General features: G+C 44.4%; 1 protein-coding gene across 12 annotated transcripts in view; it reads right to left on the reverse strand.

The window, feature by feature from the left end:
• The window catches only part of TNRC6B (trinucleotide repeat containing adaptor 6B), a 95,900-nt gene extending 88,113 nt beyond the window's left edge, over positions 1-7,787 (reverse strand). For 3 of the 12 annotated variants that reach the window (XM_028746130.2, XM_077934943.1, XM_077934936.1), the window contains exons 1-3: positions 7,519-7,786; positions 1,021-1,093; positions 72-161 (exon numbers count right to left, since the gene is read on the reverse strand). In XM_028746130.2, the coding sequence (XP_028601963.2) occupies positions 72-106 (35 nt within the window). In that variant the 5' untranslated portion in view covers positions 107-161; positions 1,021-1,093; positions 7,519-7,786. Of the gene's footprint in view, positions 1-43; positions 162-1,020; positions 1,094-4,124; positions 4,179-7,518 lie in introns of all 12 variants that reach the window. The other 9 variants (XM_077934941.1, XM_028746143.2, XM_028746134.2 and 6 more) reach the window with 6 other exon arrangements.
• Positions 7,788-16,129: the final 8,342 nt, after the last annotated feature.

Below are 16,129 nucleotides of genomic sequence, written 5' to 3' on the forward strand. Positions count from 1 at the left end.
CCTACATATTCACAGTAATATAGTTAATCGTATCAACATTTACCCTAGTCTCATTCTGTGAATTCACTGACCTTGGAACCAGCTTCCGACAAAATTTCTCCCTCATCAGTTTGCATGGGAACAGAATCTGTGCAAAACTCTGCTGAAACACGAAATTCTGCCTAAAAATAAATAAAATGAAGGATGTTATAATAAAACAGTTGGAATCTGAAATTTTATGAGTCATATTGCACATTGTAAATACTGAGGATTCTTAGGCCATTAAAAAAAAATCACCCAGATTGCAATCAGGGACATTCAGTGACTGGCACAAATTTCTCAGGAGTAAAGGCACAAGGGGCCCAGACAGGCAAGTGGGGAGAAACACACACATAAAGTAGTTTGGAGTTGGTAGATGTAGTCTTTGGAAAGGCTAGTAGTTATTCACTCATCTGCCAATCATATGGCTATTTCAGATTAAATAGTTTTAAGAAAGAACAGGTAGCCAAGGTTTGGGGGAAATGTCCTCAAAGGCCAAATTAGGACTCATGCCAGGCCTAACTAGGCCCCCATGCTGGAGAGTGCCAATCCGTGAACTAGAGGATAAGGAACCCATCTCTAATGCCTACTGTGCTGAAGTCTCCAAATGCATACAACTCTCTCCAGTATTCAGTTATGCCACAGCTTTTCAGCTGAACAAAAAATTATCAGAAGTCTCAATGACTGTATTACTGAAAGCATGCTTATACTGGCAGTAAAAAAAAACTTTTTTTATCTTAACATAACATGCTTAAACTGTACATACAAAACTTCACATGAAACAGGACAACATAAAACACTTCTCTAATAATAGGCATTCTGTGTGACTTCTCTAGACCATAATCAATGTATCATAATTCCCTGCAAAAGAGAGAGTGTATTCCCTCAATTTCATGACTTACGGTATGTCCAAAGATCAAACAACTGTTCTGTACACCTTTACCTTCTCTACCCACCTCTGCCTTCTACTAACAGTACACTTGTATTTTAAACACAAGTTACCTCGACAGCTTCTCAGGGCTGCTGAAGCCCGAAAGGACCCATCCCGGCTACATTCAGTGCAAAAGTCAAACCACTGCAAAAAAAAAAAAAAAAAAAAAAAAAAAAAAAAAAAAACTATTATTCAAAGCACATAAGCATGACATACAAAAATTCCTCTCAAGAAACAAAGCAACATAAGCAATCCTGGTTGCTTTTTTTGCAGTTGGTATTTTTTTACACCTGGTAAAGATGACAGGAAATTCAAAGTCTGTAGTTAGACTTGATAATCGAAAAGAAATATTGCATTCCAACACTGTCCTACAAATTTGTATAATAATAGAACTGGCTAAAATGCATTGTGGCTGTTAAGATCAAACATTTCCACATACTCAGTAGCGTACTAAATTATACCCTGCAGCACCTAATCACCAAAAGAATCCAAAAGATGGTAACCAGAAAGTCATAGTAGGAACCACTAACATGCAGTTCTGCAGCCTGACATGAATGGAAAGCATCAATCAAGTTGTAAGTTTAAATTTTTCTTCCTAAAAAGTTACCTTGACATACATTTGATTCCAAAGAGGACTGGCACTAAATACATATTTGCATAAGGGAACATGCTAACTGGTAGTTAAGGGAAGTGACAAATTATAGAACGTTAACATGTTTCAGGGGCCAGAATATATATATTCAGAGACCTCATTTCAAACCTCTACACCAAAGAGGCTGCAGATTACTGTTGACAAGCATTTCAGACTTTCCATCAATCAAGCTTTCTGTGTAGTTAAACCCATATTAAAAAGGATGCAGGCATACTACCACAGTGCTGGTTTGGGTGGCTTGATTTCTGATTTTAAATATGAAATGAAAATGGAGATCTATTTCAAGGTGAATGTTCTCACCTGTATATTATGCTCAGACATAGATTAACATTATTACATACCAGCAATAGTTTCTTTATGAGATTCACACTAATATCAAGCACATGTGGTATATGTTAACATAGCATACGAGTTAAAACATTTTAATTTTCGAAGAACAGCAAATTGTTCAGCTATAATGATTGCAGAAAAGTTTGGAAAACAAATACTCTTGCCTAATGCAATGCAACAGCAGCATTTTGTTAGCCACTGGCAGTGGCAAAGCATATACCTGTGCTGCCCAGGGCGGGCGCACTCCTGAGGGGGCGCAGCAGGTGCCCTCCCATGTGCCACAGTTCAGGGTAGGAGAGGGGCTGGGAAGCTGCTGCTCACTCTCCTCCTGCTCTCTGCAGCTGGGTCAAACATGACCCGGCAACAGGGCTGCTGCCGCCGGGTGTGCCTCGCCAGGGCTGAGGAGGGCTGCTGCCGCCGGGCACAAGGTGTGCTGCCCACTCACCTGCCATTTTGTCACCCCCCTGTCATGACACCTGGGGCGGACTGCCCCCACTACACACCCCTTCCTACGCCTCTGGCCACTGGAGCATAAAGATAAGTGAAGGCAACTAGAGTGGTTGCAGCACTGTCCAGTGTTTTCAAGCCTGTACAGGTAGTCACTATCACAGATGAATGCAGAATCAATTTTATGGTATATGCCACTATATTTTCCAAGGTGACAACTTGTTTCAGAACAGCAAAATGCCTTCTATCAACTAACATACATGCAAATAAGTATTTGCATATTTAAAAACAAATTTTGCATTTCCTAAGGAACTTACACAGAGGCTGGGAATGACTGCTCTAAAAACAGCAAAATAACTGGAGCTGATGACAAAAAATGGTACACTCTCTCATGGTAGCCACTATTTTTAATACAAAGTAACAGGGGGTTAAAACTTAAACCAAAGATGGGAAACTTTTTTCAGACCCAAAGTTACATTTCCATGTTGTAAAGGTGTTGGGAGCGGCATTTCAGCATATGATGAGGCCAGACAAAAACAATCACACACCATTACTCCCCTTACACACACCATCCTTCTGAGTCTCCTCTTCAGCAAATCCACACAGATAAGCTAAGGTGAGTATTTTCATCCCCATATGAAGTACTAGGTATGCTCACCAGAAATGAAAGATCATGCACTCTCCCCTAAGTCAAATTATATTTTTAAAAAAGTGGTGGGGAATCCTTTGTCTGCTGGTTGATAGGTAGGACTACCCCATCTGGCTTGCAGTCACCTTTTCACTCCCCCCCCCCCCCAGCAATTAGGGGAAATTGGAGTAGAAGCCACAATGTCTGATTAGCTCAGGCTCAAGTACTATCTCTTCTCCTCTGGTAGTGTCACAGGGAAATTGGAAGTTTTTAAACTAACCACAGTTTATGTTGAAAGGCCAGTTGAGTCACTAAAGCAGGGGTCTGCAACCTTTAAGACAAAAAGAGCCGCTTGGACCCGTTTCTGAAGAAAACAACAACTGGGAGCCGCAAAACCGGGAAGGTGACGTCAGGACGGTGCGTGACTAACGCACGCACCGCCCCCATGCGACATCACAGCCAGTACAGCACCCGCCACAGTGGGGAGTGTCGGGGCGCACAATGCGCCTCCTCCCCTCGCTAGTATCCGCCCCGGAGCCGTGGCAAAGGTGTAAAAGAGCCACATGCGGCTCCGGAGCCGCGGGTTGCAGACCCCTGCACTAGAGTGTGAGACTCTTAATCTCAGGGTTGTGGATTTGAGCCCCACATTGGGCAGAAGATTCCTGCATTGCCGGGGGCTGAACTAGAAGACCCTTGGGATCCCTTCCAACTCTACAGTTCTATGATTCTATCATTATATCCAAACCCAGACAAATTGATCAGTCTGAACTTTGGTTCAGGGAATCAAGTACTGTACTATATAATGGCTACCAGGCACCTACCTTTCTTACAAAGTCATACAGTATGGAGGCCTATGGGCTATGCATTATCCACATGCTAGTTTTATCCTGTATTTATTTATACTGTGTTTATATCCTACCTTTCTCCAAACGGCTCAATGTAGCATTCAAGATTCACTTCCTCTCCCTTTTATCCTCACAGCAACCTTGTTACTGGCCCAAGGTCACCCAAAGGAGCTTTATGGCTGAATGATGTTCTCAACCTTAGTCTCCCAGTCCTAATCTAGAACTTTAACTACTATACCACACCAGCTTTTAGCTGAGGTTATGTGCACTCACCAGAAGTGGATACATGAAGAACATCCAATCTTTTCTCTTTCTCCAGCCTACCACCTGCAATATGAAGCACTTAGGTCAACTAGAAGTCCATCCCCAACTTTTACCATGATTAAGGAATGTTTTGGTACAGACTGTAACCATGGTTAACACTAACCAATGTTGATTTCACAGGACCCGTCTGAATGCTATGAGCTATCCTCAGTGCAAATTGCGTCCCCTTACATACGATGCTAACCCTCATACTAAGGAGGCTAACCCACTTCCATTGTGAATGGACAGGCACAGCATTGTTGTTAGTCAATGCTCTACTTATGCTAGGCAATGAAAGTGGTTTGTTCACAGAAAAGAATTCCGTGATTAAGAGAACTTGATAACATCAACATCACTATCTGAAAAAAGCAACTTACTAATCAACTCCATATTACTTAGCCACAAAATTCTGGTCTGGCCTTTATGGACATGCAGGAGAAGAAAATTCTGCAGGTTTGGGGGTATATTAACACCTTTCCAGCCTCCACTAATTCTGCCACTCCCCACCCCATATCAGAATTAGCAGGGTGAGAGAAGACACTGCTCTTGGCTAACCTATAGTGTACATTGCAAGCAATCCAAATAAAAAAAAATTGAACTAATAAGATTTTTGGTAGCATTATGACACATATAAAAGCGAAAAAGAAAAATTATTGGATTTATACTCCACTTAGAGGAAATTGTCTACAAAGTATCTGATAATATACCAAAGTAATAAATACTGTATTACAATTTTAAAATGAATAACTATGATATATTTTGTTTCCATATAGTAGAAATGTCATTTTTAAAGCATAAGTAACATGATGAACTCCTGCCAACCTAGCAGTTCGAAGGTACGTCATGTGCAAGTAGATAAATAGGGACCGCTCCGGCAGGAAGGTAAACGGCGTTTTCGTGTGCTGCTCTGGTTCGCCAGAAGCAGCTCAGTCATGCTGGCCACATGACCCGGAAGCTGTCTGTGGACAAACGCCGGCTTCCTCAGCCTATAGAGCAAGATGAGAGCGCAACCCCAGAGTCGGTCACGACTGGACCTAATGGTCAGGGGTCCCTTTACCTTTACACATGATGAAAGCACTATTTATAAAGTTAAACTTGGATTGCAGGCACAAATGCTGCAGAAAACTCCTTATATTCAGAAAAAATACCCCAAATGTATTATCCCAATTCAGAATAGAAAAATAAAAAGGTTTTACTTCATAATAAAATCCCTAGGTCACCTAATTAAAAAAAATAGGATCCCACCAAGGGTATGCAACTATATGGACTCTGAAGGAAATTGAGCAGGAAAACCAATTACACTAGGAGAGGCATTTCCTTTTAACACTACAGTACTTTTGAAATAACATATAGTAGCTGAAAGACAAGAGTGCTGCACAGAATCTAACAAAGCTCAATGTAAATAATTAGCATTACTTTGGAGTAATCAGAGAATAAGACTACCATACCACTCTGTGCCCACAGCAACATGTTCTTAAGAGTTTAGATAACTTTAGTGAATAAAGGTTATGGCCTGATTTTACCCTGAAATGTGGATTTGAAACAAAGTTCCATCACTGATGTTATTTCACAAGAGCAAATAAATGTCAGTTTTACTCTACTACCCATGGCATTGGAAAGGCAGGTGAGGTATGGCAAGAGCAGATCATTGCCTCCAAGTTTCCAGTAGCTCCAATTCAGTCCTGATCAGTACACAACACAAAACACACAGCAAAATGTTATGCACCAGAAATGGGGTTCTCAGAGGCGCATTACACCAGCTGTTCCTTCATCTTTAGAAAGAGCTGTCCTCACAACACTTAGTACCAAAAAACCCCCCACCATTTCTGACTCTGCTACCCCCTTCTCTTGCCACCTATTTACACACTAGTGTTAATCCAGAATATGTAGCTTCACAGTACCTTGTACAGTGGTACATCGGGTTAAGTACTTAATTCATTCCGGAGGGTCCCTTCTTAACCTGAAACTGTTCTTAACCTGAAGCACCACTTTAGCTAATGGGGCCTCCTGCTGCTGCCGCTCCGCCGGAGCACGATTTCTGTTCTCATCCTGAAGCAAAGTTCTTAACCTGAAGCACTATTTCTGCTTTAGTGGAGTCTGTAACCTGAAGCATCTGTAACCTGAAGCGTATGTAACCCAAGGTACCACTGTAGCTCCAATTCAGTCCTGATCAGTACATAACACAAAACACACAGCAAAATGTTATGCACCAGAAATGAGGTTCTCAGAGGCGCATTACACCAGCTGTTCCTTCATCTTTAGAAAGAGCTGTCCTCACAACACTTAGTACCAAAAACCCCCAAACATTTCTGACTCTGCTACCCCCTTCTCTTGCCACCTATTTACACACTAGTGTTAATTCAGAATATGTAGCTTGATAGTAACCTTGTATGTTAAACTATTTCCACGGGCCTCTCTCAATTAAAAGGCTCTGACCCTGCTAAGGAGTGGGCACCCCAGGCAACACCGCAAGTCAACAGTTCTAACATTTCTTATTCGCTTCAAATATTATTATGCCAAACGAGTTACGCTCGAGGTGGTCATCGCCCCTTGGGTGGAAGAGAGCGCCACTCACGGAAGCAAAGGAGAGCAGAAAGCAAGAGGCTGCCAGTCGGCTGTGTTTATTTATATCTTTTAGGATCATTTTTCATCCTGCATGGGTAGAGCTGGGGCCTGCTACAACCAGCGCTGCTATAAATAAGCCTTTACGGCAACACTCGGGGTACTTGGCTGTTTCCACCCGATCTTGACTGGTTGCACCACAGAACCTGAGTTTCCATCCCGAGTTATTGGACGGTGTGAGGGGAGAAGAATCTCACCATTAGCTCGGGTTGGGGTCGGAGAGAAAGAAAAACTCTCAAGCCCCGTTACCCTTTCAGGTCGTCATTATCCGAGGAGCGAGTTTCACGTCCCACTCCAAATACTGTATACTAAACTCCCCTTCTGCTCCTCCACCGCCGATGCCCTCAGAGAAGGAAGCGCCACTGCGCAGGCGCAAGTGAAAGCGATGGAAAACCCTCTCCTCCCGCCGCCCCCCCCCCCCCCACCGGCGCCCCGATCCTAAACAGCCCCAAATTCATTTACCCAACGGAGCTCCTGCAGCTACAGCCACGAAACTGGAACGAGAGAGCTATCCCCAGGAACCATCATTACCTCAACACACATGTTATTATGATAATAATACTAACAACAATGACACCCTCGGAGCTGAGAGACAGCTGGAGGGGCCCGAAGGAGCCGTTCGACCCTCTGAGGGGATTTGCGGCGTCTTCTGAGAGGAGAGCGAAGAGGCCTCGCCGTTCACCCGCTCCAGCAGCCTCGCAGAAGCGCGCAGCGGGCCCCCGAGGCCTGCCTCGCCACTCACCTACGAGGAGCCGCAGCCGTCGCCTCTTCGCCCGCAGCGGTGCACACGGAGAGCCCACCTCCTTTCCACGGGCGCTGCTGCGGGAGCCGCTTTTCCCGCCCGTTTTACCCGCCGGGGAAATCCAGCCGCCAGATACAGAGATCAAAACAAATGGCGGGGGGAGGGGGGGTCAACCGCCACCAAAAAATAAACTTTCCTCGTCGCCGCCGTCTCACTCCCTGGAGGAGCACGAACCCAAACACATCGGGACCCGCCCTCAGTGGCCGCCCATTGGCTAGCACCGCAATAATGTTAACACTGATTGGCGAAGTTACCTGGCCGTCTCAAGGCGACCTGCCCCCTTTTCCATCCCCCCTCCTCATTTCCCATTGGGCGACTCTTCAACCATCTCAAGATGCATTAGTCACAGTGGCTGCATATCAAGCAAAGCTCCGCCTCATAAGTTTATGATAATAATTGGACAGCGTGAAAGCCACCCGACTCCTTATTGGTGAAACCAGCTACCTATGCTGTTTTAACTTGCACTCCTCTGCTTTCTCCGCCCTAGCTTTTTTCCAATTGGACAAAACCACAGCTCGTCTGGTCAAGTCACGTATTTGTCCCACCCATATTGTTCCTTACTGCAAGGCTATTGGCTACATATTTCGTCATTACAGCCGGCCAATCATGGCCACCGAATTCGCATCGCCGTAAAAACGGAGCCGAAAATAATAATAAATATTTCAAAGCGCGTGCGCTTGGTCTTCGCTCCTGAAGATGTCAATCAATCTTAAACCGGCTAATCGCAGATCGCGAAGCCTTCGGTACAGCCGAGTCGCGTACCTCTCTGGCCTCAAGACTGGAAACGTCATTGGTCGCCTAGGTGACCAGCTTGACGGGGGTGGGGCTAATTTCTCAGAAGGCGACATGCGATTGGGTAATGGTCCCTCAGATTGCCAAGAACAGCCCCCGCCTTCTTATAAATTAGGGAGGGGGGGTAGAGGCAAATACTGTAATAACAAGCCAGGTTTGCGCAGCCGCAGTGCCCGGCGCTGTGCGCAGTTGGAGTACCGCGTGAGTCCTTGAGGCTGGTGTTCGCACGTGGCCTTGGGCTGCCTCCACGTGACGGTGACAGCCGGCGTCCATTTGGGTGACGGTGACGCGCTGCCTTTCTGCGGATCTCTGAGGCGCCTCAGCCCGCTTGGTCCTTTCAATCCCCGTATCCAAGCGTGGAGCTCTCCCTTGGCACGGGGATGACTAGCTACGTGCCGGTCACCCTCTCCATAGGACAGCCTCACTTAGTGCAGTACTTGTACTTAGTCCTGCCAAACTAGCACATAACCTGCAGCGACAACAATTAAGAATGCTGAACGATGATGGGAGAGGAAGTAAAATTCCTCGTGATATTTTAATTTGTAATTATTTATTCAACATTTATAGACCACTCAGTCACTAAACAGCTCTAATGTGGTTTTACATAAACCAGCCAAATATACGATCAATCACACCTCAGTGTCCAAAACCGGCCTGGTTTATTAACTACATTTTTATCTTGCCTTTCCTCAAGTTAGCTGAAGGCCACGTGTGGTTCTTCCCTCATTTTTTTTACCCTGGTAGCAACCTGGGAGGAAGGTTCCACTAATCGGTTATGACTCTCAATAAATCAATCTTAGTTTGACACACAAACCACTGCACACTTGCTTGTATATTATAATTTTATTAACCATCAAAGCATGTGACACTTTATGGAGAACCAAGACGACAGGCAGGAGTGCTGCCATAAAGTTGGGTTGTTGTTTTTTCTGAAAGGGCAGTAAAGCACCGAAAGGAAGCATGCTATTTTCTCTGAGAATAGAATAGTGCCTGTATGTTTTGTTCATATGTCAAGTGCTTCAAATGCAAGAAACTTCCTCTTTAAAAAGCTGGGCGTTGTGGTTGTGGGGGCAAGCCCCACCCATGGCCAGTGGCTCCTTACAATAACAATTTCTCTTCCCAGTGGGCTCACAATTTAATTTGGGTGAGCAGACTTCAGATTTGCAGGATCTACTTCATGTGTGTGCTTGTTTTACTAGAACCCCCAAGTTCCGCCAACCAGAGGCTAAACTCATAAATTAGAATAAAAGAATTCCCATGAATATCTTTTTAAATATCAGAAGTGAATGGAGCTTCAAGTGCTGCCACATTAAAATCTATCCATGGTTACCCCCAAGTATTCTTCACTTTAGCAGTGTTATTAAAGGGGGGTGCATGCCATTTCTTGCTTTTATTATTAAACCACTGGTTTAATCTTCTGAAAATCAACCAAACTTCCGAAAACTCAACCCAGATCTATATTCTGCCCACCCCTGATCTAAACGTCACAGCTCCAGTGCTTCATGGTACTACCATGGAAAAAAAGACAAGAAAAAGAGGTCCTCTTGATGATTGTATAGCATCTCTCCTGCCCTAAAATTGAATGAAGTTCACTTAGAGGGGAGCTATGGGGCTTCAGATTTATTCAAATATATTTCTGGAACAAAGAAATGTTTGAAAGCATGCATAGGGCACTCAGGGGATGCCAGCTGAATTGTCATAACACCTGGAGGAGAATAAACAAAACACAGGGTAATTACTAGATAGCAGTAGAGCTGGAGCTTCCTTTTCCCTTTTGAGGTCCTATTGAACATTGTTGGCCCTCATTAATTAATGTATCATTCATTTGCTCTGCTAAAGGACCTGGTATTTCTATGACATTTTCCTTTTCATTGTTGGTGGCAGACATTAGTCAATTTATATCTAACATGCTGTAAAAAGTCCCTGGTTGTATATATTTATTTATTTCCATGTTTTTAATAAACAATCTTGCATACATTTTAATATTACAGCCTCGGCCCAGTATACCTGAAGGAGCATCTCCACCCCCATCGTTCAGCTCGGACACTGAGGTCCAGTTCCGAGGGCCTTCTGGCGGTTCCCTCACTGCGAGAAGCAAAGCTACAGGGAACCAGGCAGAGGGTCTTCTCGGTAGTGGAAGGCCCTCCCATCAGATGTCAAAGAGATAAACAACTACCTGACATTTAGAAGACATCTGAAGGCAGCCCTGTTCAGGGAAGTTTTTAATGTGTGACATTTTAATGTATTTTTAATCTTTGTTGGAAGCCGCCCAGAGTGGCTGGGGAAACCCAGCCAGGTGGGCGGGGTATAAATAATAAATTATTATTATTATATTATGTGTCATAGTTATTTTCCCCCTTCACAATTTTATTCCAAGAAAGAAAGAAAGAAAAAGCTCATCACCAAATCATTAAATAAATAATAATAATACTGCAAGGGGCAGTTCCACAGGTGATACTTCTCTCCACACACACTTTCAGTGGGCAGAACAGGAAGCTCTGTGTCAACAGCTCTGTGAGCAAAAGCTGGTGGAGTTGTTCAAGGGTGGACCACCCTATGCCCCTGGTGTTATGGTTCGGGGATGTGGATTGTGCTGCATCCCCTTCTGGGCAACATTCACAGCAGCATTTACCCATGGTAGGAGAGGCTAGAGGCAAAAGTGGGCAGAGTATTGAATGCAGAGTTTACCTTCTTACAGTAGACTAATGTGTACACACACACCTCTCCTATCCTCCAGACAGACAAGCAAGGAGCATTATCAGAGTTGAAGGACATAGTCCAGGCAGGCTAAAGCACTTATGTGAAGCAGGGCCAGTGAGGAGGGAGATCTGGGGAGTGTGTGTGTGTGTGTGTGTGTGTGTGAGAGAGAGAGAGAGAGAGAGAGAGAGAGGGAGGTGGGGGCTGGAGAGAGTTCTGAGGGTCAGATACATTCACAGTGGCAGGAAGAATTAGGCTGGACTCATCAGCTTGGCTCTAGTTTGTAAGAAAAATGCTCTGAGAAAAGCAAAGCATTAGGGCAGAGGTTTTCAGCCTTTCTGAGTCCATGGCTCCCTTGACCACCACATTCTACAGCCCCCACTGTGGAAAAACACGCTCCAAGCCTCAGAAGCCCAGTTATGTTACCCCTTGCCTGCAGAGCTGGCAGCCCCTCACTCCTCCCTGTGTTCCCACAGCTTCCTCTTCTCTCCCCTCTCCTTGGGAGCCCTCCAGGGAGTCGCCACAGCCACCCCTAGTCCCTGAAACCCCCCCCCCAATAACTGCCTCCTCATGCCGTCCCACAGGGGGCTTGGAAGAGGATGCCCCAGCCTTAGCAGCCCGACGGAGACTGGCCGAAGGTGAACCTGAGGCCACCATGTTACTCACCTTGGGAGGCAGCAGTAGGCGCCATGGGCCTACATGGTGGAAATGGGAGCCTGGCCAGCCCCAGAGGCACCATTCGCCTGGGGAGCTTGTATCCAGGGCTGCTGCAACAAACAGCTGTGCAAGTCTTTGGGAGGCAGAAATGCAAGAGGGCATCAGAAAGAGGAAGGTAGAAAAGAGGGGTGGAGGCCAGTGTTGCTTGCGGCACCCCTGACCATAATTAAAGGCACCCCAGGGTGCCACAGCACACTGGTTGAAAACTGTTGTGGGCACCACACATAGCCAACAACCAATTATATGGGCTAAAACAGAGTGCTTCGTTCAAGCATAATACCTGCAAAGGAAGGTGACCTGAGGTCACCAGGGAAGGCCTCTGTGGGAGTATGTGTAGCCACATTGGCAACCTATGTATTGGTTCATTTATAGTAACTTTATTTTTAAAACTTCTGTGGTGCTAGTGTTAATTGCGCCTGCTTTTCCCCTATTCTGAAACACCCTAACCATACCCATGTGCAGTACAAGCCAGTTTCTCAGATCACAACCCATTGCAATATTTGAATACTGTTCAGTGCAATGGAACAGAGGTGTATACTGCTCAACTTTGATGATTTCCGATTTCACATATGAGAGTTTAGTGCGCTATCCAATGGAAGAAAAATAAAAATATGGTCTTCCTACTGATTAAGGTATGAATAGATTTGAGGCTCACATTTTTGAAAAATATCTACAGAAATCTTCAAAATAGGAAGGAGAAATATAATTTTGTCATAAGCTGAAAAGTCATGTGGTAGTTTATTTATAGAAAATATTTATATATCTCCAAATCATTAAACAATCAGAGTGGTTTACAACAGTTGTAACATAAAACCATAAATTAAAAATAACCAGAGGCAGATTTAGGGCAGCCAATCGGTTCTGCCACACTAGGCGCAGAGCTTAGGGAGTGCCGTAGGATGTCTCATTTATGATGTAGTGAATTGAGGAGAATAGAAGGTGAAGGGCATGACAAATTTTGGCTTTGCACAGGGCGCCGCTAAAATTTGAAAGACCAAAGTCTGCCCTTGAAATCATATTTAAAGTTTAAATCAGAAATCAGGTAACTATTGTGGAAAGATGTATTCTTAATTGCCTATGTAAGTCTGAACATGTCCCCACTCCCAATGTTGTTTCATTAACTTTGCTGTTAAAGGTAAAGGGACCCCTGACAATTAAGTCCAGTCGCGAACGACTCTGGGGTTGCGGTGCTCATCTCGCTTTAAATGCCGAGGAAGCCGGTTTTTGTCCGCTTCCGCAGACACTTTTTCTGGGTCATGTGGCCAGCATGACTATCGCAAGCCCAAGTGGCACAGTGGTTTAACCCACAGCGCCACCCGCGTCCCATTTGCTGTTACTTTTAGTTAAAGGTGAAGAAAATGCATTGCCTCCTTTAGCCACCGTGTGTCACTATTATACTAGTAGATAGTTGTTCCATTAGGCAACTAATTACTACTGAATTCACTGGAGATTACTTATAAGTAGACATGTCCAAGACTGCACCGTGAGTCTGTTCAATGTGCTCATTTTATTTATTTACTAGCATTTAAAAACCACTTAAGATTTTGAACATTCATTTTCTAAACTGCTTAGTATTTTAAAAATAATTTCTTACAGCACCTGTCAACAATGCCATTCTTTGGTCTACGTAAGACAAACAAGTAATTCCGTACAAAAGAAGAATGGACACAAGTCAAACAAAGTCCACAATTAAAGGATAATGTTTCAGTTTCCCGCCTCTTTTCAGGATTCAGTTTCAGTTTCTTGTCCCACATCCAGCCCACCACTGCCTGCAAACCTTGGCTAGCACCTCAGCCGCCTCTTCCGATTCAGAGGGAACAAAGAGGTTTCCGCTACTGTTGGGGTGTGTGTGGGTGTTGTTATTTTAATGTAATTTGTATTTGTTTTTTAATTTTGTTATTTTTTATAACTCTCCCTGGGACCTTTTGGTGAAAAGTTGGCTAGACATACAAGTAATACATCCACAAATTGGCATCATCCACACAGTGGCATGTCTTTAAATTCCATGCTTTGGGAAAGACAGAAAAACCATTCTCATACCACAAGCTGTAACGGCTGAAGGATTCAAAGACTGCTGAAAGACAGAAAAGAGGGGCAATGAGATGGGGGAATATCTTCATGCCAGTGGTTCTTAGGATAAATTGGCATGGGGGGTGGTGTTTGAGGTCTCAGACCCACCTATAGATCTCTTTCCTTGTGGAGCTAACCCCTCCTCTGCCCCCTATCTCAGAAGAATTAATTGAAGGGTGGGATATTAATACTCTAAATAAATAAATCCATCTCACTACTAATTAACTATGCTATAGAGTTCCTAAACATCAGCGATAAGAATGCAGGGGAAGAAATGCTTCCCTATCAGAGAGTGTTATTTATATACAAATTTGAGACCTGTTCCAAGTTGTGGCCCCTGCAACAAGAAAATGCATGTACCTTTTGTACAAGAGAGAAAATATGCTCCCATGTATGCAACTGCATGTTATCCTTATTCAATAACTTTATTTAAGTCCATTTAAAAATAGAAAGCAAGAATATATTTTGGCCAAACTTCGCCATTTAAAGTTTGGAAAAGTCCAGGGGGGAAAATCCAGCCTTTCTTCCTAGAAAACCTGTGATTTGTTGAAGTGCTCCTTAGTTTGGATTCATTTCCCTTGCTCTGCATTTATTAGTATGCTCCTATCTTGAAGGGACGTGGGTGGCGCTGTGGGTAAAAGCCTCAGCGCCTAGGGCTTGCCGATCGAAAGGTCGGCGGTTCTAATCCCCGCGGCGGGGTGCGCTCCCGTCGTTCGGTCCCAGCGCCTGCCAACCTAGCAGTTCGAAAGCACCCCCGGGTGCAAGTAGATAAATAGGGACCGCTTACTGGCGGGAAGGTAAACGGTGTTCCGTGTGCTGCGCTGGCTCGCCAGATGCAGCTTTGTCACGCTGGCCACGTGACCCAGAAGTGTCTTCGGACAGCGCTGGCCCCTGGCCTCTTGAGTGAGATGGGCGCACAACCCTAGAGTCTGTCAAGACTGGCCCGTACGGGCAGGGGTAGCTTTACCTTTTTATCTTGAAGATATAAAAAGCAGACACTTTGGTAAGCTGAAGGAGGGAAATAGTCATTTTCTTTCACTGCTTCAGCTATCAGAGCTTCTACATACCGAGTAATTCAGTCAATGTTATTTGTAACTTTCTGACAGGGCAAGAGAGCAGGGAATAGACTTCTGAGAAATACAAATGGTTGAATCATTTACAGATTGGCAGAAAATGTACTGAGGAGAATAATGGCACTGGGGAAAAGTAATGGACAAGATGACCCCCATGCTTTCCCCTCTCCTATGATTGTTCCAGTTATCCCTCAGCGCACTAAGGCACAGCCATCTTCCCATTCTTTCAAGCAGCAGTACAATGTCGGCAATGTCCATGCTGAATCAGAACTGATCTTTCTGTACAAATGCAGCATACTTAGCAAGACAGCTAAGAGTGATCACATTTTAAGACTTGCTCTCTCTCCCCCCAACCTCTGCCTTTCAATTGCAAGTGCTCAGTGCAAGTATTGTTGGCAGATGGAGAGAGTTCCTGGCAGGTTAGAGATAACAAAGTGCTTGTTTCTCTTGAATTCAAGAGCGTGTCAAATATTTTAACAGCTAAGCCAATATTTTTTGAAGACTGGGCAATTTTCTTGTCAAACATATAGGAAAGTATATATACCCTCCATGAAGATAAAAATCTCTATTCGTGTAGAAAGCCTCAAATAAGTCTCTCCACCCGCCAAAAAAGCTTGCCTATCCTTTTTGATGGTAGCCCTAGGACATGGGTAGGCAATCTAAGGCCTGTGGGCCGGATGCGGCCCACTCGCCTTCTAAATCTGGTCCACGGACAGTCTGGGAATCAACGTGTTTTTACATGAGTAGAATGTGTCCTTTTATTTAAAACGCATCTCTGGGTTATTTGTGGGGCATAGGAATTCATTCATCCCCCTCCCCCCAAATATAGTCCGCCCCCCCCAAAGGTCTGAGGGACAGTGGACCGGCCCCCTGGTGAAAAGGTTTGCTGACCCCTGTGCCTAGGACAATTTCAGGCAGGTCCCAGTGCTGTAAAAATTGTTGTATTTTGCCTGGAGATCTTCGGATAAGAAGTAAATAGGTCTAAATACTAATACTAATAATGAATGCCTTTGGGCGTGTGCAGATTGCTTCCCTAGAGAGGGTGGTGGTCTTCAATGGTCATTTCTTTTATTTTAAATAACCTCTATGTTGCACTCTCATTTTACATCCTCTTCTCTGAAAAGCAGAAAGATAAAACAGCGCTAAAAATTATCCTGGCAATTAAGGCAGGCTAAACAAGTAGTAAGGGCACCTTTCTATAA

Source organism: Podarcis muralis, chromosome 10 (assembly GCF_964188315.1).
Source record: "Podarcis muralis chromosome 10, rPodMur119.hap1.1, whole genome shotgun sequence".
Taxonomy (NCBI): domain Eukaryota; kingdom Metazoa; phylum Chordata; class Lepidosauria; order Squamata; family Lacertidae; genus Podarcis; species Podarcis muralis.